General features: G+C 42.6%; 1 protein-coding gene across 1 annotated transcript in view; it reads left to right on the top strand.

Annotated features, from left to right (window-relative positions):
• Positions 1-24174, top strand: part of LOC109414486 (DNA-dependent protein kinase catalytic subunit) — a 52075-nt gene extending 27901 nt beyond the window's left edge. Inside the window, exons 3-9 of the mRNA XM_019688341.3 lie at positions 11065-12293; positions 12477-13303; positions 14116-21077; positions 21145-21329; positions 21827-22645; positions 22717-23163; positions 23348-24174. Of these exons, the coding sequence (XP_019543886.2) occupies positions 11065-12293; positions 12477-13303; positions 14116-21077; positions 21145-21329; positions 21827-22645; positions 22717-23163; positions 23348-24109 (11231 nt within the window). The 3' untranslated portion in view covers positions 24110-24174. The remainder of the gene's footprint in view (positions 1-11064; positions 12294-12476; positions 13304-14115; positions 21078-21144; positions 21330-21826; positions 22646-22716; positions 23164-23347) is intronic.
• Positions 24175-24776: the final 602 nt, after the last annotated feature.

The raw sequence follows: 24776 nt of genomic DNA on the forward strand, positions 1-24776 counted from the left end.
GTAGAACAGAAACGTTTCACTTCTAGGTAGGGTAGAAACTCACTTCGTCATAGGCGCTAATTCCCGTCACATCAGACGGAAAATAGCCAATCATTACAAAAAAGCCGATTTACCTATAACAATGTCTCATTAGATGGAAGCACAAAGATGTAGGCTATCGATAACCAGCCTCTTTAGCACTTGAAATCGAATAATTACACTAAATTCCACGTTTTAATTTCACCCCAATTACGAGTTGACCATTCTTCCCGTTTTGCGTTCGACGAAAGCAAACGCACCGAAGCAGCAGCTAGCCAAATTGTTCTTCATCACCGTACAATTTTCACTTCGATAGAACCAACCTCCAATTAATATCCTACAAAAGCACTTCAAAGTAGGATTTAACTGCTGCAGAATGCAGCAAAAGCTGTTCAATTAATCAGATCAATAGCTTTTCCCGACGGTAAAATGTTTGTTTACAGCAAGCTGTCTTCGGCTAGGGACGATGCAAGCAAATGTGTGCGTCGATTTTCTGCATACGAAACATCGTATTTCACAACCACAGAGAAAGATTTCTTCGTTGGACTTGTGATGATGTATTTATTATGATCTAATTGGCAAACATATTACTGAAATATTTTGGTCGTTATTCCCAAGCTACATCCATCTCAATATAAACCTTTTTGCTCAATCGAAGTACTTTGAACTCATGATTCGATTTGGATTGCGAAGAATTTGACCGATGTTTCAAATAAACACCTACGGTCTTATAATAATTTTTGACCATCCTATGTACCATACACTGAAATAAATTTTGTTGTAAAAACTACCGATTCCATAGTAAAATTACTAACCGTACCTATAATTCTCAACCGACAGCTATTTCCTGTTAATTCCACTAAAGCACTGTCAATTTAACTACCAGTGCTGTTAACATTACCAAAAATAATCTAAATTTAACAGCTGGGCATTGTATTTTAACCATACCGTGTTGTAAGATGCGTGTCCAGGAAGAATTGAAAAAGTTTTGTTGTTAAGGCGACTACGCTTTTAGTCAAATTTACTGCAATGCATTGTTACTTCAATCATATTTCAGTGAGCTTAACAGATTTTGTTGTCGGTTGAGAATCATAGGTACGGTAAGTAATTTTACTATGGAATCGGTAATTTCCACAACAAAATTTATTTCAGTGTAGTGCCACGTAAAAGGTGTTCCGGGAATTGAATTCTGGTTGTACCCGAAATAAACGTGGACTAGACGGAAACATAAATCGAGAGATAATTATTCAATCTTATTATTTAAGGGAAAATAAAATTACATAATATGGAAGCTTATTTATAAATTAGTAATTGATACCAAATTGGCCATGAGGCGTTAGGCGAGGTGCAAGAATAAATTCGATTGGACGGGAATTAGATACAAACCCTATAGGCAAATCTGACGGAAGCTAACGATCTATCCGCATCTGGTGGCAGGAATGAGAACACAGCATAGACAAAGTACAATTTTTCACTTTTTCGTATCGAATTCCGCATCGTAGAGAAACAAACGAGCACTTTTTGGAAAGAAAATTTAATTCTCTTTCAGATGCGCAAAGATCTGGTAGGTACCTACGAACAATTTATGTGATTAATTTGAGGAGCTGTTGCTATGCCTCCGGCGGGCGATCTTCCGGATTGTTTGTCAGCTGGCCAATCCGGTGTCTGTCAGCATGGGCATCGAGAATGATGATTTTAGAAGCCATTGCAAATGACAAATAGCAACTTCTAGAGCAAACAATGAGCAAAATTTGACGACAAAAAATTGACTTCTTTATGTAAACAAACGGTTTTCTCCTTATCTCACCAAGCGCCTCTACAATTGGGGGTCATCCGAATTAGCCTATTGACTTTTCCAATTCCAACGAAATTTTGCTCATGTATGAACTCCAAAAATGTTTTTTCATGTTATTTGTTTTCAAATATTCTTCATCTACCTTTTTTGAAAAAGTGCAAAACGTTTTTTTTTTCAAAAAATTGTAGTTCGAAACCGTTTTGTTTGATTGAAATGACGTCTTCGAAAATGTTTCAGGATATTTGAAAGGATTTGTTTTCTAAAAGTACATTAAGAGTAATGTTCATCGCAGATCAATGCTAGATGGCATATAATTTAAATTTTCAAAAACCTTTGATTTTTCTATCATTTTTTTCTGTTGGCAGCTGACTTATAGCCTCAAAATATGCTAAGTAGCTTAGGATGGTCAAATGCATCTCGAATTTTTGGAAAAGTTTAGGGACCCTTGAAGGACCACTTATCCTTGAGATATGGATTTGAAATCTTGACAAACTAAAAGGATCACTATCAAATAGGTATACTATATATAATAGGTATAATAGGTATACTAGAGCTCTTACCATTTCTAATTTTAGCAAAATAAGGTTCAGCCTATTGCATAGGTCATTGAATCAAGAAAGTTTTATTTTTTTTCCCATTTTTGGGATTGATTTTTTCCAATGTGCAATGTGGTCGTTGAAAATGGAACATAGGGTCTTGTGCCATTTGAGCAGGTGTACCTATTTTGGGCACTTGCTGCTATAGCTAAGCCAATTTCAAGCCGATTGATTTGAATTTTTGTATAGAGTCAGGCACGTACAGTATCTAACTCTATACAAAAATTCAAATCAATCGGTTTAAAATTGACTTAGTTATAACTGCAAGTGCCCAAAATAGGTACACCTGCCCAAATGGTACAATACCCTATTATCTTTCCTACATGGAAATAATAAATATTTATTTTGTTCTCCGTGTTTCTATGCGTTTTTGCTGTTATCAAAATATGTACCTGCGGGTATTATATCGAAGTTTCAGCACATGACGTGGTTGCTTGCACCACCTCCTTATCAATAGTATCGTGCAATCTGGGCGCAGTTTGGCTGTTAGTATCTAGGCCAACTGGTGGTTTTCCGTTGAGCTGAATAATGCTCATGAAATTTGAGAGAGTGATTATAGTAGATAGGGTGTCGCAGAAAGTATGGACATAACTGCGTAGCGAGAATACAATCATTTCGTTAACAAACAACTGTTGTGTTAATTTTTGTATTTATATTCAAACTAATTCCATTGATATCTGTCATGAACTTATACATTGAAAAAAGGTTTTGTGTGTAGCACATTCGAAATAAAAAATAACCTTTGGAATTCCTGCACGATCTTTTTTACGTTAATGTCAAATACACTAATTGGGCTCCCATAGCCAGTGTTAAAAATGTCATTTCGACATATCTAAATTCAATCACCTACAGCTCATGTCACAAGCTGAACCTATAAAAATATGGTGAATGGAAAACTTGTGCGACTAGACCAGTTCTACAAGAAAGTCACAGAAAAACCGCTCTCACTTTAATGTTTAAGGTCAATATCATCGACTATCCTCGAAAAATGCCAATTGATATTTTTCCAGTACATGTAAAGAAATAATATCAATAACAAAATCTCAATACTTTGCCTAGGGTATAACTTTTTCATAGAAGTTGGATCACTTTTCGGTCTTCGACAAAGTTGTTTGGTATATAGTTACCTACAAAAATACCGAAGGGTTTGAATATTTAACGCTTACAGCGCCACCTAGCAACAAAATACGAAAACGTAAGATTTCTGCATACATTTGGTCACGATTTCACATACAAACTTTAAGTTTGTTGAGCGCCCCCTTAGACTTTACCGATTTTGCTCAAATTTTGAACGTAGCTTCTGGGAGTCCAAAACAACTGATTAAGGAGGTAAGACTTGGCATTATTTTTTAATTTTTTGTTTATCATATATGTGTGGGCTACACCCTAGTGAGCATCAAGTAGATTTTAAAATTTTAGTACTGCTGGATGGTCAGATGCGTCCTTTTGAAATTTTTGAAGATATCCTTCAAACACACTTTTTATTTGCAATTTTATTGAAATCCCTTTTTAGTTGTTCTGTTAAAGTTCAGATTATCGACATTCATCTGAATTTCACAGAAGTTGAGCTTTACTGAAGTTCGGGAACTTTTAGGTTTCATGTTGAAGTTTGGTATATTTTTTTCTGAATTTTGTATTTTTTTATATTTTAATTGCTTAAACTGGCTTGTAAGTCTAACAGGAAATGCTAACTGCAAGCAACAACTTGAACTCATTTTTTTTTTCAGAACATACGCAAAATATAAATTTTTTCCCCTGAAGAAGACATTAACCTCGTGTCGAAACGTTGGGCAAGTAATAAACATCGTTTACTAATCTCAAGACTGCGTAGCCGTTTTTAATGATAGTTTAAATTTTACCCTAATCTTAAAACTTCCGATTGAAAACTCATAGTTTTTGAATCGATTTCAGATGATACAAAATGTTTGATAGAATTAAGGACAGACTTGTTAGAAGCTCAAAATGGCCGACTTTTGCACCTAGTCAAGATTTTAAGCGCACAAATCTCATGAAAAAACATAACCAGCGCAACTTATCTTCTTATTTTAAGCTTCTTACAAGCAGGGACGTGCAATTTCGAAAGGAAAACATGACGCACGAAAGCTGTAGCAAATCGTTTCCCATGCGACGGGACTGCTGCGATGCTTCATAACTCACACTGCAACACTCTCATTCATTATTGCTACTAAAACAAGTGTGTTTGAAAATTGAAGTGAAACACTTTGGATTTTCGTTTCAATTGTGGGTCATTGAAAATTTTCAATGTGCTAAAAACACTATTTCGGCACCAACATTTCAAAAGGGCGTAACTGCATTTGGAAGTAATACCTTCTTTCAAAGCTGTAGGTCGTACTGCCTCCCTTACACTCAAACCACCGTGGTTGTCGGAAAGAGGAGAGTTTTTCCCATCTGGTACATGTTGTGAAAAACATGGAAATCATAACACATGATCCACAGCTTTAAAAGAAGGTGATGATTCCAAAAGCAGTTACGCCCTTTTGAAATGTTGGTGTCGATTTAAAACAATTTTTCAAATTGTGGCGCACGCCAATAGAATGATCGTTATGTTTTATGAAAAAGGAACACAAGTTTGACCGCTTAAATCCAATTAACCGGCGCCTGTAACCATTGAGAGACTAACGCGCAAGAGTGAGACACTACTGCTCTGCCGAGTGAAGCACAAGCAACGCCACCCCGAAGAGAGACTACCGAGTGCTACGATGAATGAGAACGTTTTCCGAATCGAAAAGAAAGACTGGAATAGTGTGTCAAACAGATAAAGTGACTCATTCAAATGTTGCACGAAAGTGTCTCATTGAAACGAAAATAAACGCCCCTGCTTACAAGTAAGCAAGAGCAAAATAAAAATTACACTGTTGTTTTCCCTATGCTTCTTGAGATTTGTGCATTTGAAGTTCTGGTGCACTTTTGAGCCTGGATTTCAAGACGTTGGTCCTTAAGAAAAACCGAAATTGTATAAAAAAACTCTTCTAGAAATGGATTCTCCGAGGGAATATTTGAAAATTAGAAAATGGTGAGCAATTACATTCAACATAAGCTAATAAAGACATCGCGACCCACCAAAAATCAGCCAGCGACCCACCAGTGGGTCGCGACCCATAGTTTGAGAAACGCTGAATTAGGGGATTCACTAAATAGCGTAAACCAGTGGTGCTCAGGCTGGAGGATACCGCGGGCCAAATTTGCAATTCGGGATCGACCTGCGGGCCGCATAAACCATCGATGCTCAAAAACAACAAAAAGAACAATTCTAAAGCATATTTATTAAAAATCTGAACTGTTCAATTTAGATTCATAAGTGTGGGTGAGAAAAACGTTTGAGCTTCAAATTGAAATTCAAACAAACAATTTTGCAGTTACCCCTAGAATTGCCTTGAAGCCACTTCAAGAACTTGTCAAGCAGCTTTCACAAGAATTTCTTTTGAATCGCTCCAACAAGGTTTGCTGGATTTTCTCCTGAAATTTCTTGTGGAGTTGCTCCAGAAGGATTTCGAGAAATTTCTTGAAGTTTTGTTTAGTTTTTCTAGAGTTCTCTTGGAACACCTCCAAGAACTCCTCTTAGATTTGCCTTTGGAACTGCCCTGGAGTTACTTCAGGAATTCCTCATTAATCGTTTCCAAGAATTTCTCCTAGAATAGCTTCCGGAATTTTCCGAAAATTTTCCAGGAGTTTCTTGAAGATTTTAGTAAATTCTTTCCATAAGTCTCTTCTAAAGTTGATGAAATATTTCATCATTAAATTTCTTCTAACATTAGATTTTCAACAATTGTTCCCGGAAATTTCTTCAACATTATCTTCTAAAGCTGCTGCATAAGTTGCTTCAAACTTATTATTCAAATTTTCCTCAGGCGTTCTAGGCATCTTTTGTGTCTTGGTGCAAAAATTCTTTTTTTGTTCTTCGAGGAATTTATTCTAAGGTTGTTTAAGAAATTTCTGTTAGAGTGGCACCGGATCATTTTTCTAGGAAACGCTCATATAATTTCCATGCAGTATCGCCACAACTTTCTCATTGAGTTTCTTCAGGTTTATTTTCTCCAGGATGATTTGAGTTTCTCCATATTTTTCGCTAAGAGTTGCATAAATTTTTCTCCAATGATGTTTTCTGGATTTTCTCCAAAAATGTATCCAAAAGTTTCTCCAAAAGGGCACAGGAGTCGCTTTATGAATCTCGCCTGAGATTTTTTTTACTTTGAGTTCGTTCAGGAGTTTCGCTTGGACAATTCAAATTAGATTCGTAAGTTTTGTTTCGAAAAATGTGTGAGTCTTATAATAGAAATTCAAACAAACAGTGAAAATTAAACAATATTGGCAACCTAGTTTAGATTTGTTGAGAATTTTATCAAAAACTTCGGCTTTGTGTTTTTATGTTCTTGGGAAAGGCGAAATGTGAAATATTTGCTCAGCATTGCATTGACTGCGCTTAGAAACTGCAACAATTTTTTAAATGATTCTAGATTACATTTTTAACAAACTTTCATTAGATTCGTACCACTTATAAATAACTATAAGCTGTCTTCGTGACTTAGCTGAAATGCCGAAATATTTCGGAGTTGCGATTTCGAATCTTACCAGAACGGATTGTTCTTTTAGTTTATTTATCATTTAATTTGTGTTCAACACTATGAAAATTGATCAGCATTTTTTTTTGTTTGATTTCTTAATAAATTTAACGAGTTATTTCAAATAATCGTTCAAAAATTTCGATTCGTCCTAAAGTACTCCGCGGGCCGCATCTTAAGGCTTGGAGAGCCGCATGCGGCCCGCGGGCCGCAGGATGAGCACCACTGGCGTAAACTGATTAAACTGTTTAAATGTCACAATCACCAAAGCAATCTTGGATTATTTCATTCGAAATTTCATGAAACATTTCAATAATCAGATAATCATGGCTTATGCAGTTATTTAACTTGTTTAATGAATACCCCTAATGCCTATTATGGCCAGGGTGGTTCTAATTTGGCCACTCCCATAAGAAATACACGTGATTGGTCAAAATAGAGGTCAAAACTGAAAATATGGCCAAAACTGTGCTGCAGTGCTTCCATTTTGGCCATTGCTACTTTAAATACAAAAATAAAGTATTAGTTGGATTTCTGCATTATTCCTAAAAAATATAGATTAAAACTTGTGTTAAGAATTAGCTGCTTTTAAGGGGTTCTATATGTTGTTGAAGCGCGTTTAAATTTTTGCAAGAGTATGTAACCATTTTTTTTTTTTCAAATGAATAACAAAATAGAAATTTTTATTTTTTTATACATATAGGTTTTCCCCAAAGATTTTCCTTAGAGTGACCAAAACCGGTGAACGTACCCTAGTCAAATTATGATGAGATCAAACAGCCCTTATATTTCCTACAAATATTTACTTTTTCAGCGATAATCAAGTAAATGAAAATTCTTAAATATTATTTTATAACAACTTGTCGCACGCTTCGTCAAGGAAAGCATCCCACTAAAACCCCAACCCAATTTAAACTCCTGATATCATTGAAGAAGGTGGACCAAGTTCTTGGACATCATCTTTAGTAGAATATCGAACCAACATTTCCTCCCCAACCCCGCTGAACCTAAGAACCTGGCCAGGTGTCAAACAAAGAGATCATTAAATGAAAAGTTTATCAACTGCCTGGCTACTTTTATTGCGCATGAAACGTCCCTATCGACAGCCACCCCCGAATGTGTACGATCGGCTATGTTATACTATAAACACCTATTGGAACACAAACTTTCCGCTGCTTTTAGTAGTTGTCCCGAAAGAAATGACAGTAGAAAACAGCGGAAAGTTTAATCGGTTCTGGCGGTTTGAATCATAACATCATCATAGATACATAACATCTAGCTATACCTGTCAACAAATGAAGATCACATAGCTTTAGCACCTGATCGACGAGCATACTAAGACTCATACTGCCTTGAAACCGTTTTTTGGGTTGTTTGTATTCATCAATGGTTTATTGCTCTGCTGTTGGTCGTGGTCATCCCACATGGACGGTGAACAAGTTGACCTTGTCATCGTCATAAGATGAAACGGGCATTCGCGCGCTTCATCATGGCATTTTGCAATAATCAAGCATCATAACGGAAATTTCCATGTTGTTTTATTTAAAATGGAAATCTTCATCTGGTCCAAGCAAATTTATGCTAGTCATTGAATGGATAGAGATATATGTGGATAAGTCCATTCAACAGATAGAGTGTACGATGTACATACACAGACAAACAGACGTAAAACTCTTCAAAATGGCTTGACATATGCATTTAATGATGAATTTTTCATTTGATTTCCACGATCCTTCACTCAGCCAAATAATCTTAAGTCTTCCATAAGGCCCAATTTATGAAACGGCCTTTAAATAATTCATAATAATTCGGATGAATTTCTAGGTCACTCTATGACGTAAAATCGTGTCACAGCTTGGCTTTTATTCATGTTTAGCAACATGGTATTCTCAAGCGTCGGTAGCCGTGTGGATAAAACACGGGCTCGGCGATCCCGACGTTCATGGATCGAATCCAGTCTGCATCATTTTAGGATTTTTTTTGTTCTTTTCATAAGTCTATCTTATGAAATTTGTCATAGCAAGTACGATCAATTTTATAAGGTTTTCTTTTCTTATGTCATCCATACGAATTAGTTATAGCAAATTTTCATAAGGTATTTCGATGAATTTCGCTAGTTTTTTTTCGCTGAGTGTTCCAGAGGCGCTAGGGTGCGAACGCTTAGACGTTTGCTAGTATACACGTTGCTGATTGATGCAAATAACAATTACGGGCGATTTGTGTAAGGCAATTGAATTTCTAGGGGAATCCCCAAGGAATTCTTGAGAGAATCTTTGTATAACATTTCTTGACCAATTCTTTATTCGGCTATAATCCCTGTAAGATTCGCTGAAAGAGACCGAGCAGAACATTCTGATGAAGTTCCTGGAGCTATCCTCAGAGGAATCACTAGAAAAATTCCTGAAGGAATCACAGGTAATTCCTGGAATCCCTGCAGTAATTCTTTGCAGAAATTGAGATAAATTTCTAAAGGAATCCCATAAGAAATTCCTGAAAAAATCACTGCAGAAATTCATAGAGCAATCCCAACAGGAATACCTGAAAGAATACTTAGAGAAATTCCAGGAGTAATTCTTGGAAGAATCTTTGGAGAAAACCTTGAAGGAATCAATACAGGCATTTATGCAGCAATTCTTGTAAAAGTCTCTGACGGAATCTCTAGGGCAGTCGCTGGAGGAATCTCCAAACGATTTTCTGGGGGAATTCGATGAGGAATCCCTGAAGGAATCCATAGATGAAGTCCTGAGAAACTCACGGGAGAATAACTACAACAGGAGCTGTTTGAGAAATACCAGGTAAAGTTCCTGATAGAATTCCTGGTATACAGAAATTCCTGGAGGAATGCCAAGAGCAATTCCTTAAAACATACACAAAATGAAATCCTAGACGAGTTCCATGCGGAAAGCTTTGATAAAGGAATCCTCGGAGAAATTCCTGGACGAATATCAGCAGGAGCTACCCGAAGAATTTCAGTAAGCATTCCTAAAGGAATCCCAGTATGAATTTCCAATGAAGGATTAACTGGAGGAATTCCAGAAAGATTTTTTTGAAGTTACACCTGGGTGAATAACTGTAAAGAGGAGGATATCTGATACGAGTTTGGTTTGAAGTATTGGATAGGGATTGAGCAAAAAGATCAGAAATATGTTAGTTTGAAAAAGCAACTATTTCTCTTTGAACGAATGACATTCTTGGACATACAGAGGACATCATGTGCCTGATCTACATCGTTTGAGAAGAATCTTCTATAGAATTCAATAGGCATCAAAACTAAATCCTTTCTACAAGATAGATTATACCTGGTGTAAATACCGGCGATCATTGGACCTCACGGTAGAGACTGCACAAGACTTAGACTTGATAAAATCTTTATTATCCACCATAATTATTAAGGAAGTGTTTGTAAGAAATTCACAGTAATAAACAGTGATTCTCTCAACTTGTTTTGTTTTCAAGTAGGATCCTAAGAGAAACTTCTTGTAAAAATTCATGTGGCAACTCCTTGTCATGAGTCATAGAGTATTTCGCTTGTTTTACGGCTCTTTCAGTCTATATTAAGCAGCTAAAACGCCTTTCGCATCTACTGTCCTACGTTTCGGTGTGTATTTCACCTTCTTCTGGGAATTATATGAGATTCCTTACGAAATAATAGCACGGACTTACAACGAGCGTTACACTTTTTTCTTTACTTGCCGGCTGCGAACTTCTCAAGTAATTTTGAAGAGGAAACATTACTTGCCCATTATTTGTCATATCTGTGTGCACAGTACGTAGATACGAAGGTGTACGAAGTGTAAACTAGCCATTATTAACCAAGAGCTTACTCTGCCAATGATAATTTTGCGTGTTTATATCGTGTGGCAGGCACGAAGATACTCTATGCCCAAGGAAGTCTAAGAAGTTCTAATTACGGAAAGATCCGGGAAACGAACACTTCACCCACAGCATGGTCATGCTTAATAATCGTGCGCTTACTCCCTCCCTTTATAGTTTAATGAACACAACGGTCAACTTTCCTCCAACAGATGGACCTCTTTCTTGCTTCCAACTATCTGTCTTCTTTCTCCTCTTTCAGACGCCCTGACGCTTCTGGAACGCCACAGTGCCCTATTCTCACCGTTCCTCTACGTCGACTACGTACACTGGCAGAACATTCTAACCACCAAATGGCTTCGATCATCGGTGGAAGATCGCAAGGTTGCGATCTTCGCCTTACATTCCTTCCACCGTGAAATAGCTCGCCAACTGTTGGCCCGAGAAGACCTTGAAGAATCAACGTCCACCGCTGCTGGTTCGACAGAAGCTCGCGAAGCCCGCGTAACGGTACTGAACTACTTCATGAAGTACTTCAAGAACGTCCTGATGGCAACCGGATCCAAGCCCTACGAGATACGGGTTGCCATTCGGGGGTTCGGTTCGATGGCGGAGGCCTGCAGTTGTCTGATGTCGGAGGAGTACATGAACGAACTGCTGCTCCTGGTGATGCAGCGAACCGAGTTCGTGTACCTGGTGGAGGAAAAGTCCAACGAACTGTTGGAACATTTGCCGGACTTCGTCCAGGCTCTGTCGGACATTATGGGCCACGTGCGCGAGTTGACTGGAGTGCAGATCGTGGCGCTGCAGAACATCATCATCGGGCTGGTTAAGGATTTCCACTATCTGAGCAGTTCGTACCATGAGCTGATTGTGAGTTCTCTCATGAAGACTTTTGGCAATTTGGGGAAACTCGGCGGAGGGGTTTTGGATAGTTTGCTGGAAAAGGTTGTTCTGAGAGGGATCATCTGGAGTTGCTCGCACATGCTTGTGGTCGACGTGCATCAGGGTAGAGGGCCGGAGGAAAACTCAAATTGGAAAGACTACATAACGTACAGGAATTATCTTCCGTTGTGGAGAGGTCTGCTCAAGCCGGGGTCCAGTTTGAGTTTGGACAGGGGTCCGCTGATCAAGGTCATCTACACTCAGTTGATGAAGACTTTGTTCCTGATTTTGGACAAACTGGATTTGAGCACTCACAAACGAACGGTCAAGGATGACTCCGGAGAGGATCAGGACGTGTTCTTCTGTGATCCGAACATCGATTTGGTTCCGGTGAAGCCGAAAGATTTTCACATTTTCTTCAACGTGGTTGATTTGTATCAGGATTTGCTACGGTACAACGAAAGCGTGCGGGATCACTTTGAGGAATGGATACCGATTTATTTCGACTACATGGTTAGGAAGTCCCTGAAACATCCGCTGGTCAGCGGATTTGTGAAGCTGATCGATCTGGGACTGTTTACAGCTAATCATCTTCAGTACTTTCAGGTAATAATTCATTATTTACACACCTAAAACGGGTTCAAAATGCTGGATCTCACACTTAGTGACCATCCGCAATTCTATGTTTTAACATTCTTATATTTTTGTATATCGCTGATCTTAAGTTTGAGCATTTTAAGTCCATCGGGGATGGCGGTCGATTACTAAACCTTTTTCACATCTCTGCAGAGACAACAAAGTTTTTCAACAATCTCTACGGTCAACTTGCTGGTCTACTACTTGGAGCTTCAAATAGCCAAGTCCCGCAACTCCACCGGAGAACTGCAGCTCACTTGTTTGAGATTCGTCCTGGGAGCTCCCGTGACATTGCTGGACAGTTTCCTGGATGATTCGAAGGACTTGATAGAAGTACTATGCGTCGCTTTCCAACAAGGGAAAGGCATGCTAAGCCTGGCAAATGCAGCCCTGTCCTGCGTGAGGCGTCTAGTGGCCGAAGGGTCTCCGATATCTGCGGAAAATCGCGAGCGAGTCCTAGTTCATATTCTTCCGTTGCTAGACAGCTACCTGCAAACACGTGACGTAGCCCTACCGCCACCGGTCAGCTCCCGGTTGGTCAAGTTCCAGCGCAAACGAAGCGTCCAACTGACGAGCAGTAAGATCGAAAAGATCAAACTGCAGCACGCTTTGGATGCCTCAGAGAGCGATTTGGTCAAGTTTCAGTTGAAGGTTTTGGTGTTCCTGGGTGAGCTCGAACCGAACGTTTGCACCAGAATGATCCTGCGCTCGGAATTGGACGGCCAGGCTCAGCTACCGCAGGACGTAGAAAGACCACTGGTCCTATGGGATTTGGATTCGAATCGGAACATTTCGCTGCAGCTGTTGAGCTCGACCGGAATCAGGCCTATAATCAAGCTGGATACGATCATAGCAAGGGTGTGCTCGTTGGCGGTGAGTTCGAGTGATAGGAAAACGAAGGTCGCCGCATGTGAACTGCTGCATGCGCTGATCCTCTACATCATCGGAATTCAGTACCAGGACAAGATGACCAAGCTATGGTAAGTAATGTGATGTTTTATTTATATACTTGAAGGATCGTAGTGTGTTCCACAGATCCATGCAGCTTGATCCACTTATCTAGAAATGTTTAAAATTTCTTAAAACGTACTTATTTTATAACGTAAATTATACGGAATCCTACAAATGCTCTATTCTATTTTGCATCCAGTCGGGAAAAATAAAACAGAACACTACAAATGCACTATAAGACAACGCCACAAATTTTGTTTTAGATTGTTTAGATCAATCATCCTGGAATTGTGTGTTGTTTGACAGTTTGGCCTCTTTCTGCATTCCTTGCTTGGTTTGGTCTAGGATTTCTAATCCTAATTGAACCACTGATTGGAGATCTCATATAAGCCGTCTACATTTTGATGTCCCTGTTAGAGAACGGTTGGCTTGATTTTTAGTTAAACCTTTCCCGAAAAGGCTTGGGAATGTGCAATCGAATTGAGGTTACATTTCATGAGCCTATTTTATTCCGGAGCACTACAAATGTTCAAATAACGATCAGGGATTCATTTACTAGAACAAATATAACAAGAAGTTTTTATACAATTCACTTTTTTATAACATGAACTCAAATAACCAAATTAAAATCCGTAACAAATTTGTGATCAAACTTGACAGAATTTCTACCTTCAGACTTTTATTATTCTTTGATTTTCTGGTAATATCCCTGATTTTGGACCAAAGTTCATATCTACAAGAGTCGCGACTATACTAGATTTTTTTCCATCACAGACTTGTGAACTCTCACTAGGCTAATTTCCCAAAAATTCTCTTTCATAAATTCATCACAACTACTCAGGACCAAACTGTGTAACCACCTGCTGCAGCTAGCCACCGATACGGACATTGCCGTTTGCCAAATGTTCGAACCGCTGCTCTTTCAAATCATTCACTACCTAACTCAACCATCGAAAATCGGTCTCAAGGGTACGGAGGTGCTGGCCAACTGTCTGATGGAGTCCATATCGCACCAGACGGACACCAGCGTACGTGATCTGGCCGCACGTTGCATACGGGAGTTCCTGTTGTGGACCATCCGGCAAACGCCTGCCCAGCAGCGGAGTGCTCTGTCCTCTTCATCCAGTGTCAATCTGTCGGTTATGCTCGAGAAGTTGCGGACGTTTAGCTTGGATTCGAACCCGAACCGTCGTCTCGGGGCTGCCTTGGCGTTCAACAACATCTACCGTATTCTTCGGGAAGAGGAGACGCAGATAGAACGCTGCTGGTTCGATCTGTTCTACGTGTTTTGCATGAATTTCGTGATGACGGAGGACTTCGACTGCTCGACGACCAATTTGGAGCAGGTGTCAGCGACGATCGATCATCTGGTGCGGGTGCTTGTGGTGAGAAAGGATATGTTCAACCGCGAAAGCAGCGTAAGGATTGTTCCTAAAGTGTTTGGAGGGTGTTTGTTGAAGGATCTAGTGTTATGGCTGTTCGGACAGTGTAGTAGCAGAGAATCAAGTTACCGACACAAGTGCATGGAGATTTTCCCGAAGTTAACAAGTTCTGTGGATGGTTGTCGCTCTGGAGCGGATTTTGTTGGAAAATACCTGAGCGATCAACAGATTCTGGATATCTGCGATCACGTCGACACGATAAACGGTATACGGAATGCACCCAATTTGCAATTCATTGCAGAGCGGAAGCTTCCCATCATTCTAAACGTGTACCTTTGGTTGGAGTATTTTGCTGCGAGTCTGGACATGTACTACTGGTTGATCAAGCACTCTCTGCTGCGAAACGCCGACGAACTCTTGACCACATCCAACCTGTTCACCCCGGTATCGTACTTCCTGGAAACTGTATCGAACGCTTCGATGTTCGACCTCATGACAATGATCCGACCTGATTTCGTAGAAGACAGTCATGCCAGTATCGAATTTCGCGTATGCACTGACAAGATAATCAAGTTCAACTTGCTGAAATGTACGATCATCGTGCGAATTGTGGATCTACTGAGCCTCGTGCTACCACTTCGGTGCTGCCGAAGTATTCCGGACACATTTTGGGATTCCGTTGCCGTGTCGCAATTCGTAGTTGATCTCGTCTATCAGCCACAGAAGATGGGCGTCGATTTCAAATCGTGTCGTGAAACAATGGAGAAATTCCCCAAGCGGGTCATAGATCTTCTGGACAAAATTGAAGCATTCGATAACCTACAGTTCAAAGAAACGGTCTACCATAAATTATCTGAGAAGCTCAACGACTCCATGATGGACATTACGGATCGTGTAGAAGATTTGATGAGTTCGGAAACAATAGGATTACAGGACAGCAACTGTGCAAAGGGAATATTGATGATCGCCCAGCGGTACACGGTGTTCAAGCGATACTTCAACTCTGGGACGGTGGATTTTCTGGAAACGGCGTCAAACAAAATTCTTCACAACATTTTCGGTGGTCTGAAGAAGGAAAGGCTAGAAGAACTATTTGTAGTTGATTTGACACCATCGGTGAAAAGATTCTTCTCTTGCGTGCTCCATATTGTCCTGTTGTTCAAATCCTCGGATACGATCGAGCTCTTGGTAGACTGCATGCTCAACGATCAACAGCTAAGGCTGTTTCAGCAGTCTGTAAACTCCACTATCTTGCATGGTGAGCACTTTGTTAATACGTTCGATGGAGTCATTTTCGAATACGTTATACAGCGTCTGCCAGAGAGCTTGAACTTGATCGTTGATCGCCTGAATGCTGACAACTTTCCTGTGATCGTCAAGTGGTTGTGTAACTTTTTGGAGTTCATTTATCAGAGGAAACGTTCTGAGGTTATCGCACTGAGATCAGTTAGCGATTTTCTACTGGCAAAATGGGCCCCAATCTGCGATAAAGCTACAGAAATAGACAACAAGTTTGGATCGACTGATCTTCGGTTGATCGAGTTCATGTCTAACCTTGCAATGGCCAGCCCATTTGCACTGGGTGACATCGGGCGTAAGGCTGTTGGGTTCGACCGTTGGTTGCTGAACTTGATTGGAAATGCTCAAAATTCTCTGGACTTAAAAGCGAAGGCCATGTTTCTGCTTCCAACCCTAGTGGGAGAGTCGGATTTTGAAAAAGCAAACGTAGCGGAAGCTCTACAGAAGATGCAAAATCAGCATTTTCCGCTGCGTTCATCGGAGTTCATCTCGAACAGCGCCGAGAGAGTTAGTTTCGAGAACTGCCTTGCGGCTCTGCTGGACGCCATGGTCGTTTCCAAATCTCCGGTTTTGCTGAAAGCCGTTATTGATGCAACGGCAGCTGATGCTGAACACATAGCTGAGCATAAGATCCGGATCGCCCTTGAGAAGTATATGAGTAACCAAAACAGCAATCAACAATGCTACAACTTGAAGCAGATATTCGCTAAGTTTCGTGAGGAAAGCCTGGAGCCCAACATTAGACTCACGATGCTGAAGCGATACCTCGTTACTGCATTGCGAGTTTGCAACGTCGAAACGATCTACACATTCTACAAGCTCTACATTAAGAACATCAACGACATGATCCGCAGTAATTACGGCCAGTTTGGCTCCGGTTGGGAGGCTGAACACGCACTCGTCAACCGCCTCGGAGGCTACCAGTTGATTGAACTGTACGTAGCTATTCTCCAGCGGGACTACCTGTTGACGGATGACTGTATCGTCGCCAAGGCGTTGTACGGCGAAAGTGGAAAAATACCGGGAAACCGATTGATCACCGATTTGACAAAGAAAGCGTATGCCGCTCGTTCGGAAGTGTTTCTCACTCCGGATTCGCCAACAGCAGAACTGTTCAGAAAGTATCAGTGCGCAGCCTACCGAGCTCTGGCCGCCATCATCAGCAACACCAAAGAAGATCTTCAACTCTACAACGTGTTGCTGTTCAGAGAAAACCCCGATAAAAACGAATTTATCTGGAGGAAGCTTGTCAATTGCACCGAGGCACACTTGTACGATGACTTCAATCAAGAACTGGAAGATTATCCCAAGATCAGAGACAAAATCGTTTCAATTCAGCGATTGACCTCCAGTTCGGACAAGTCGAGCAGTAATCGTTTCAAATACATTCAAATGACAAGCGTATTTGAATCGTCTCTCAGTCAGGACGTCACCAAACTAGATCTCAACTATTCTGTAGTTCGAACTACACAGGAGATGGCTAGCAGAGAAGCTGAAGAGTTCGCTGCCCTAAAGCAGCATCGAACTACCGTATCGTTGGAAAGATCCAAGATTAATGATCATGAGGTTATGGCAACGATCTGCGCTGTCATCCAACATATGCACGAGAACAAGATCACACCGGTCGTTGAGGGAGCTAGGGCTACGCCACCTCCCTGGGTAAAATTTTTAGCGACGTCCTTGCGGGATCAAAACCAAAACCGGAATGTACGACTTTTCCTGGCCAAGGTGATCGATAATTGCCGCACATGGTTGAAACCGTACGCTGCTACGCTCATCCCACCATTGATGCAGGTGATCGTGGACGAGTGCATTGCTTCGCAGTTGAACACTTTCGTTACGGACCTGATTGCGTTGATCTTGGAGTGGAGCGATCAGTCATATCAACCGGCTAGCGTCGATGAGATCAGCCTGGCATCCGGTTTAGTGAAGTTTGTGATGCGGAACTGTTTCCATCCGAGAAGGGAGGTGTTTCGACTGAATCTGGAGTTGGTCAAAAGATTGATCGAACAGTGGAAGGCAGTGATCAGCGTACCGGTACAATTGCTGTATGACATGATAGGGCCAACGCAGGATCCCGAATCGGCACAGAACATCGGTGGCTTGCAGTTGAACGCTATCGTCATGGCTAATGGGCTGGTTCCGTGGACAGAAACTGCCAAATTTGACTTCATTCGGGCAATCTTCAGATGCTTGGATTCCGAAAAGGCGGCTGTTTATCGACCTGCGGCGGAGCTGTTGGGAATGTGTCTGAGTAACTTGTACCCCGCCGGAGAGGAGCGAGAAGATGAAAGATATCAAAACGAGTTCGTGGCAAAATTGATAACAACGCGGAAACGCCAGGAAAAGAAGTTCATGGATATCATCTATGGTATTCACAAAGCGTTCCCTACAATCGTGGACTCATTCCTGGCTGTTATTACGAATGCCATTCCAAACACGAATGGAGCTCCCAAGAAGGTTCTACTTGAGATGTTACTTTCGCGAATTGAAGTCTACAAAGAGCAAGTTCACCGGGAGTTGGTGTCTTTGGATATGAAGGGAATGCTTAAGGATCGTCAATATCAGCTACTTGCTCTTCATCTCATCAACAAATCTTTGTCCCTAATGTCGGGTGAGAATCTAGAAAATTTACTCGAAAGCGTAGTTTTCATGACAAGCAACGATCGAATAGAAGTACGTGATATTGTGTACGAGATCCTCATATATCTTCAAGAGAACTCCCTGTCCACACTTTCCTCGGAAAGCCAACAGAAACTGAAACGTGCCCTACTCGCGGGTCTCAGTGATCCTGATCAGGCGATACAGAACCGGATGTTCGACTTCTGGACAAACGAAACCCGTTTTCCAACCGATATCGATAATCGCTTCCGTCGCGTCCTATCCGACCTGTATGAACCTTCAAAGGAAGCAGACTACCTCGGTTATGCCACCCAAATTCTACTCGACTCAGCCGTCAAAAACCCGGAATCCAAGCGAAGAATTTTCCAACACGAGTACGAGACAGACGTCAAACTAAGGGAGTACGCGATCGATACCCGCTGGAGACAGCGGAATTCATTCGCGTCCGCTCCGCTGTTCGTTGAATCCCAGCAACGTCTGTTCACGGCTGGAGATGGTTCACAAATGGAGCGTCTGATCAAGGCCACGCAGTTCGGCGAGGAAGGCGCCTTGTTCGAACCCACACTGGATCCGAGCGTGATCACTCAACCGTCTACCAGTTTCACGCTTCCCACACAGCATTCCCTGATGTTCGAGATCAATCCACCGATTTTGGATCGCCGGTCAAGGAGAACTGTCAGTCAGGCTGGGACACCTGCTTCAAGAAGTTCTCAATCCTACGAGAGTCTACGGAAGCGAATTCTCAAAGACAAAGACAGATCGGCGCGCGATCAAGCACTGAGGGCGATTGATCGGTATAGCTATGAAACCACCAGGAAAGCGGAAAGCCACAAAATGAAGCAAGGTGAGGTGGTCCTGTACCGACGGTATCGAATCGGGGATTTCCCGGATTTGCTCATCAACAGTTTGGCGCTGTTGATGCCGTTACAAGCTCTCTGCCGACGGGATCCTCCTTTGGCCCGGCAGGTGTTCGTTGCCATATTCTCCGGCATACTGGACGAGTGGGATCAGAACGAGCTTGACTCTCGGGAAGCGATCGCCGCCATCGATGGGTCTATTCAGCAGATCTTCACCGAAACCAAGAACTGTGATCCTAACCTTTTCGGAGCGTTGATCGAGGTGGCTATGATGCGTCCCAAGCTGTTCAATCTCCCGGCCGAAGGCGTAACAACGGTAGCCAGCGGGGCGAACATGATGACCATGGGTGTATTGTATTTGGAGAGTAAGTTGCACGAGTACGACTTTCCAAAGATGTCGATCAGTTCTCGCTCGTCGTCAGTCACGCTGGAAGCTCTTCATTGGATCAAACTCGCTGAACTGAATCATGCGTTGAACGAATACGACATTCTTGGTGACATATTTTCGGACAAGATGGATAGTGATCCTCGACTGAGAGAAGCGATCGAATTGGAGAGCAGTGGAAACTTTTACAAGGCTCGCGAACTCTACCTTCAAATGATTCGGGACAACCAATCGCGAGTGGCCGAACAGAACTTCTGCTACCAGTCGTACTTTAACTGCTACGCTCAGATGGGGATGTGGGAAGACTTGGTGCCGATCTTGGAACGGCAGGTCGATGGAAATATGGAGGAATTCTGGACGGACGAATGGAACTTGGAGAACATTCTGCCGAAATATGTCCACTCCAATGCGCGCTTGAACCTGGCAGGCGATGAACGTGGACGACGGTTTATAGGATTGTTGGAAACTTGGATGCGTGTCCCCGATCGGATGGATTACATCAAATCAAACTTTGGCGAGGAGATAGCTATGTTGCAGATTGCCAGTGGCGAGTACTCCCGGGCCAAGATGTACTCGAACCAAGTCATGCGGCAGTTTTTGGAAGAGTGGAGCTATTTGGATGTGCTATCGGACAAGCTACGCGTGCAGAAACTTCTGGATATTCGAAAAGTTTCGGAGATCTACTCATTCAGCACCCTTCTGAGCAATCGGATGGAGGAGAACCAGCTGAAGAAACTGGCGTTCAACTGGAATAGCTCATTCCCGACGGTTTCCGATTCGCCGACCGTTTGGGACACTCTGCTTGTCTATCGTAAGTTCGTGTTGAATAAGTTGGAAAGCCTACTGGAAGCGTCTGCCGACGATCGTCTGCATCAGATCGACTTCGTCAAACAGTTTACGGACGCAATATTCGCGACGGAGCTGCGGCTGCTGGATGCGGCTTTCGGGCAGAATAACTACCGATTCGCGAAAAAGATTGTCAAGCGGCTGGATGTGGTGAAAGAAGAGCAAAGCGAACGGGGCTATCGTTGGCGAATCGCTAACCTTAAGTTACGGCGGCTTGGTGAGATGGAGAGCGGTGCACAAGCGGCCGAGAGTTTTCAACGGTTGGAGATCATCTGGCAAAAGCTGAAGACAGTCGTTGGAGAGACCGGGTTGGAGAGCTACAAGACAGTGAAGGTGGCGGGATTGCACGAGCTATTCCAGGTGTGCGAAACGTTGCGGGAAGTTATTAGGAAGAATCCGCAGTTGGATGAAGGTAAGGTTCTACAGTTGTGAAAGGTTGTGCTTGACGATGTGTGTAACGGATTGTATTGTCTTTATAGGATCGCTGGATGTTCAGCTGGCTGCTAGTTCCCGTGAAAGTTTGCAGAAATCTATCGAGGTGTTGAGTGAAGAATTGTTCGATGACAGTATCGGCAGATCAACAGATGTTACGCTACTGGCTGACTGTCATTTCAAGATGGCGCAGTTCTGTTACGATCAGCTTGAAGTTGAAGTTCTTGGTGAGGTAAGTACAACCATAGTGAAATATTTATTCTCTATAACTAGATACATCTATTATGACGCTTTGATTGTCATCATTCAACAAAATATTGTAGTCCTCTACGTCTGTTGAGAGATTTTTCACGTGTTGCCCTATAACATGTAACGAAAATTAGTACTACCTCTTGTACTACAGTAAATTAAATCTAAAGCTGAGACTTACATGGATGCTTGGTGGACACTTTGCTGGACAACAACTCGCTCCATTGAATCTATGCCGATTGACGAATGACGGCCTCAATCTATTGAACAGAATACGTGACATACATTTTCTATTTTCTAACGCTGAGTTAAGGAGTGTTATTCCTCGGCAATTGGCGAACTTCAGCAGTCTTTGTCCCTTCTTGTTAGGGCAAAAGAGGCCCTCCAGTCAGCTAGCTGGAAGTTCTTTTGATTTTTCTTTCCATAACGTTTTGCGCTTCATCGCTCGATAACATTACACCAAATATTCTATCGTTTTAGACCTTGGACCTCGAACGCCAACTTGTTACCGCCCTCCTCGCTTCCATGCAGTATGGTTCGAAACCCGCCCGACAGCTATTCCCCTGCCTGCTTCAGCTTCCCTTCCTGCAGGATGGAACACTCCATGACTGTTTCATCGAAGCCAGTCACGCCGTCCCCGAGTGGATGTTCCTGCGGTGGATTCCGCAAATTCTATCGTTTGTTGATTTCTCACAGCAGAACTCTTTTCTGGAAACCCTGTTGACGCGTATTGCCACCAGCTATCCAATGGCCCTGTACTACCCGGCCAAAATGAACTTCCAACGGCATCAGGCCAGATCTGGCAACAACACGAGCCCCTTTGCAAGCAGACTGATGGAATTGTTGTACATTCCGAAGTTGGACCGCTTTGTGAGCGAACTAACCCAGGTCGTCATTCCGTCGATGAAGGTCTCGAAAATTATAATCGATGTACGTATGGCGTGTTGCCAGTCGAATGAGGAATTCCACAAACTGGTGAACGATCTGGCAGGAGAGGCCTTCCCAGAAAACTCTCCCGATTTGGGTCGAGAACATCAGAAGCTGATTCCTCTGAAGGCCGAATGGTTGAAGTTACTGGAGTTCGACTGGAGCCAAACCGAAGAAATACAGCAACATTTGAATTATCTGAAGGACAAAGTATCTCGAATGGTACCGCGCCAAACAACCCTGGAGCTTGGCAAGTACTCTCCCTGGTTGGCGGGCTACCACTTCAACGAACGGGAAGAAATGCTGGAGCTACCCGGACAGTACAACATCGACCATAAGCCGAACGTGTGCAATCATGTTAGAATTGTGAAGGTAACTGTTATGTTCATCAAATCTCTATCTAAGATCAAGTCAATCATGTACATATTAACATTATTCTACAGGTATGCACCGAACTGGAACTGTACAAAACGTTGCGAAACCCGATCCGGATCCGCATCAACGGCAGCGACGGCAAGTCGTACGACTTTCTGGTCAAGTATGGGGAAGATCTACGTCAGGATCAGCGCATTCAGCAACTGCTGGGTACCATTTCGAATCAGCTGGCACTGGACCGTCGCTGCAAGGAACAGCAGCTGTCGGTACGAACCTACGAGGTAATCCCTATTCGGGTCGATTTTGGCATCATCGGATGGCTGTCGAATACTTCGTCGATAAAGACTGTAGCCGTACGATCGATGATTCGGTTTAATCCGGACGGAGACGTTTCCGGGGCGATCACCACTGAGTACATGCAGTTTTTGCGCGAAGCTAGCGGGTTATCCGGAAGCTCGCACCCTCCGCTGTCCAAATTGTACGGGAAAGTTGCTGCCACTTGCACACCGGAAAGGGTAAGATCGATTTATGAATAAGATTAATTGGGATAAGTTTGATAAACATTTTGTGAATTGTTTGACTTGTCATATTATGCCCGATCAATTTCCAGCATTTTCACATAGGAAGGTTGAAATAACAGGTGACCTTTAGAACCGTCGTTCGTACGACTCACACGATACTTCTCTCTATCTCCGACAGATCGCCCTCAAATTCGACGAGCTGCGGTACAAAATCAAGGAGGACACCTTCAAGCGTGCCCTGTTCGAGATGGCCGTTTCGGCGGAATCGTTCTACAGCTTGCGAGCAAACTTCGCCAAAAGTCTCATGGCCATGAACGTGTCCTGCTGGATCCTGGGCATCGGTGACCGTCACACGTCCAATGTGCTGATCGATCGCAGCAACGGAAAGTTGGCGGGAGTGGATTTCGGCATCGCGTTCGGAGCCGGCACGCGAGACCAGGGCATTCCGGAGATGGTACCCTTCCGGCTGACGCCGCAGTTCGTGAATGTCATGGAACCGATGCGAACCTCCGGAATGATGCACAAGTATATGGTTTATACTCTGCGGTGTCTGCGGGAGTCGCGTAAGCTGCTGAGATCCTGCTTGGAGGTGTTTGTGCGGGAGCCCACGGTGGACTGGTTGGAAGCGGCCCAGCGGAGATTCGTGCAGGAAGAGAACAAACCGGAACTGCGGTGGGATCCTCAGGCCCGGATCAATATCGCCATCCGGAAACTGAACGGAGCCAATCCGAAGGTGCTAATTGCGGAGGAATTACGACTCGGTCAGGTAGGTTGTAATAGGGAGATTTTGGACGGGTATTTGAAGCTTCTGAAAGTGGGAGATCCTCTGCTGGAGTCAGGAAACTTAACGGCAGAACAGCAGGTTCAGTGTTTGCTGAAAACGGCTACTAGTGGGGCTGTGCTGGGTATTACCTATGCCGGTTGGTTCCCGTGGTTTTAAGTATTATGTTTATGTTGTTAGTTGGTTGAATCTACACCTAATAAAATCATTTAGTTATACAACAATGTACAATTATGCTTTGTAGTAGTGTAATGTCACAACTATCGACGCGTTCTTCAATAAAAAGAAAATATTTGCAAATATTGCATCCTCTTGACGGGGCTTTTGATTTACCTCGTGCTTGTTATATAATATGCATAGTCTTGTCTATGAATAAGTAAACTTTCTACGCACAAATTAAATCGTTCCGATGTTCAGGAATAAATGACCGACCATAAAAGACCTTGGTTTCCAAGGCCACGTTTTCCGCGCCACTCAGGTGATTATATAAGTGCTGCTTCCACCTATCGATCACCTCATGTTGGTTCGTCAAGAAACTCCTATCCCTGCACATTTCGGCTGGTGGCACCAAGCCGTTGCATATGTGCGGAGCTTCTGGTAGAATTTCCGTGCTTCCTTAAGAACAACACAGCAGTTCCATTTCCTCGCACTTCTCTACCGGGTTCCATGCTGCAGCATAATCGCCCGCGCTGCATTCTCATCCTCCAAAATCGCTCTGCACTCCTTTTCGAACTTTTCTTCCATCGGCTACGTAGGTATTAGTATGCTGTTCCATGTATGAGGTTTCCAATTGCAAGTCCTTTTCCATCGCGTGGGTCGTTGCCAT

This window comes from Aedes albopictus, chromosome 3, assembly GCF_035046485.1.
Source record: "Aedes albopictus strain Foshan chromosome 3, AalbF5, whole genome shotgun sequence".
In the NCBI taxonomy this organism is placed as follows: Eukaryota; Metazoa; Arthropoda; class Insecta; order Diptera; family Culicidae; genus Aedes; species Aedes albopictus.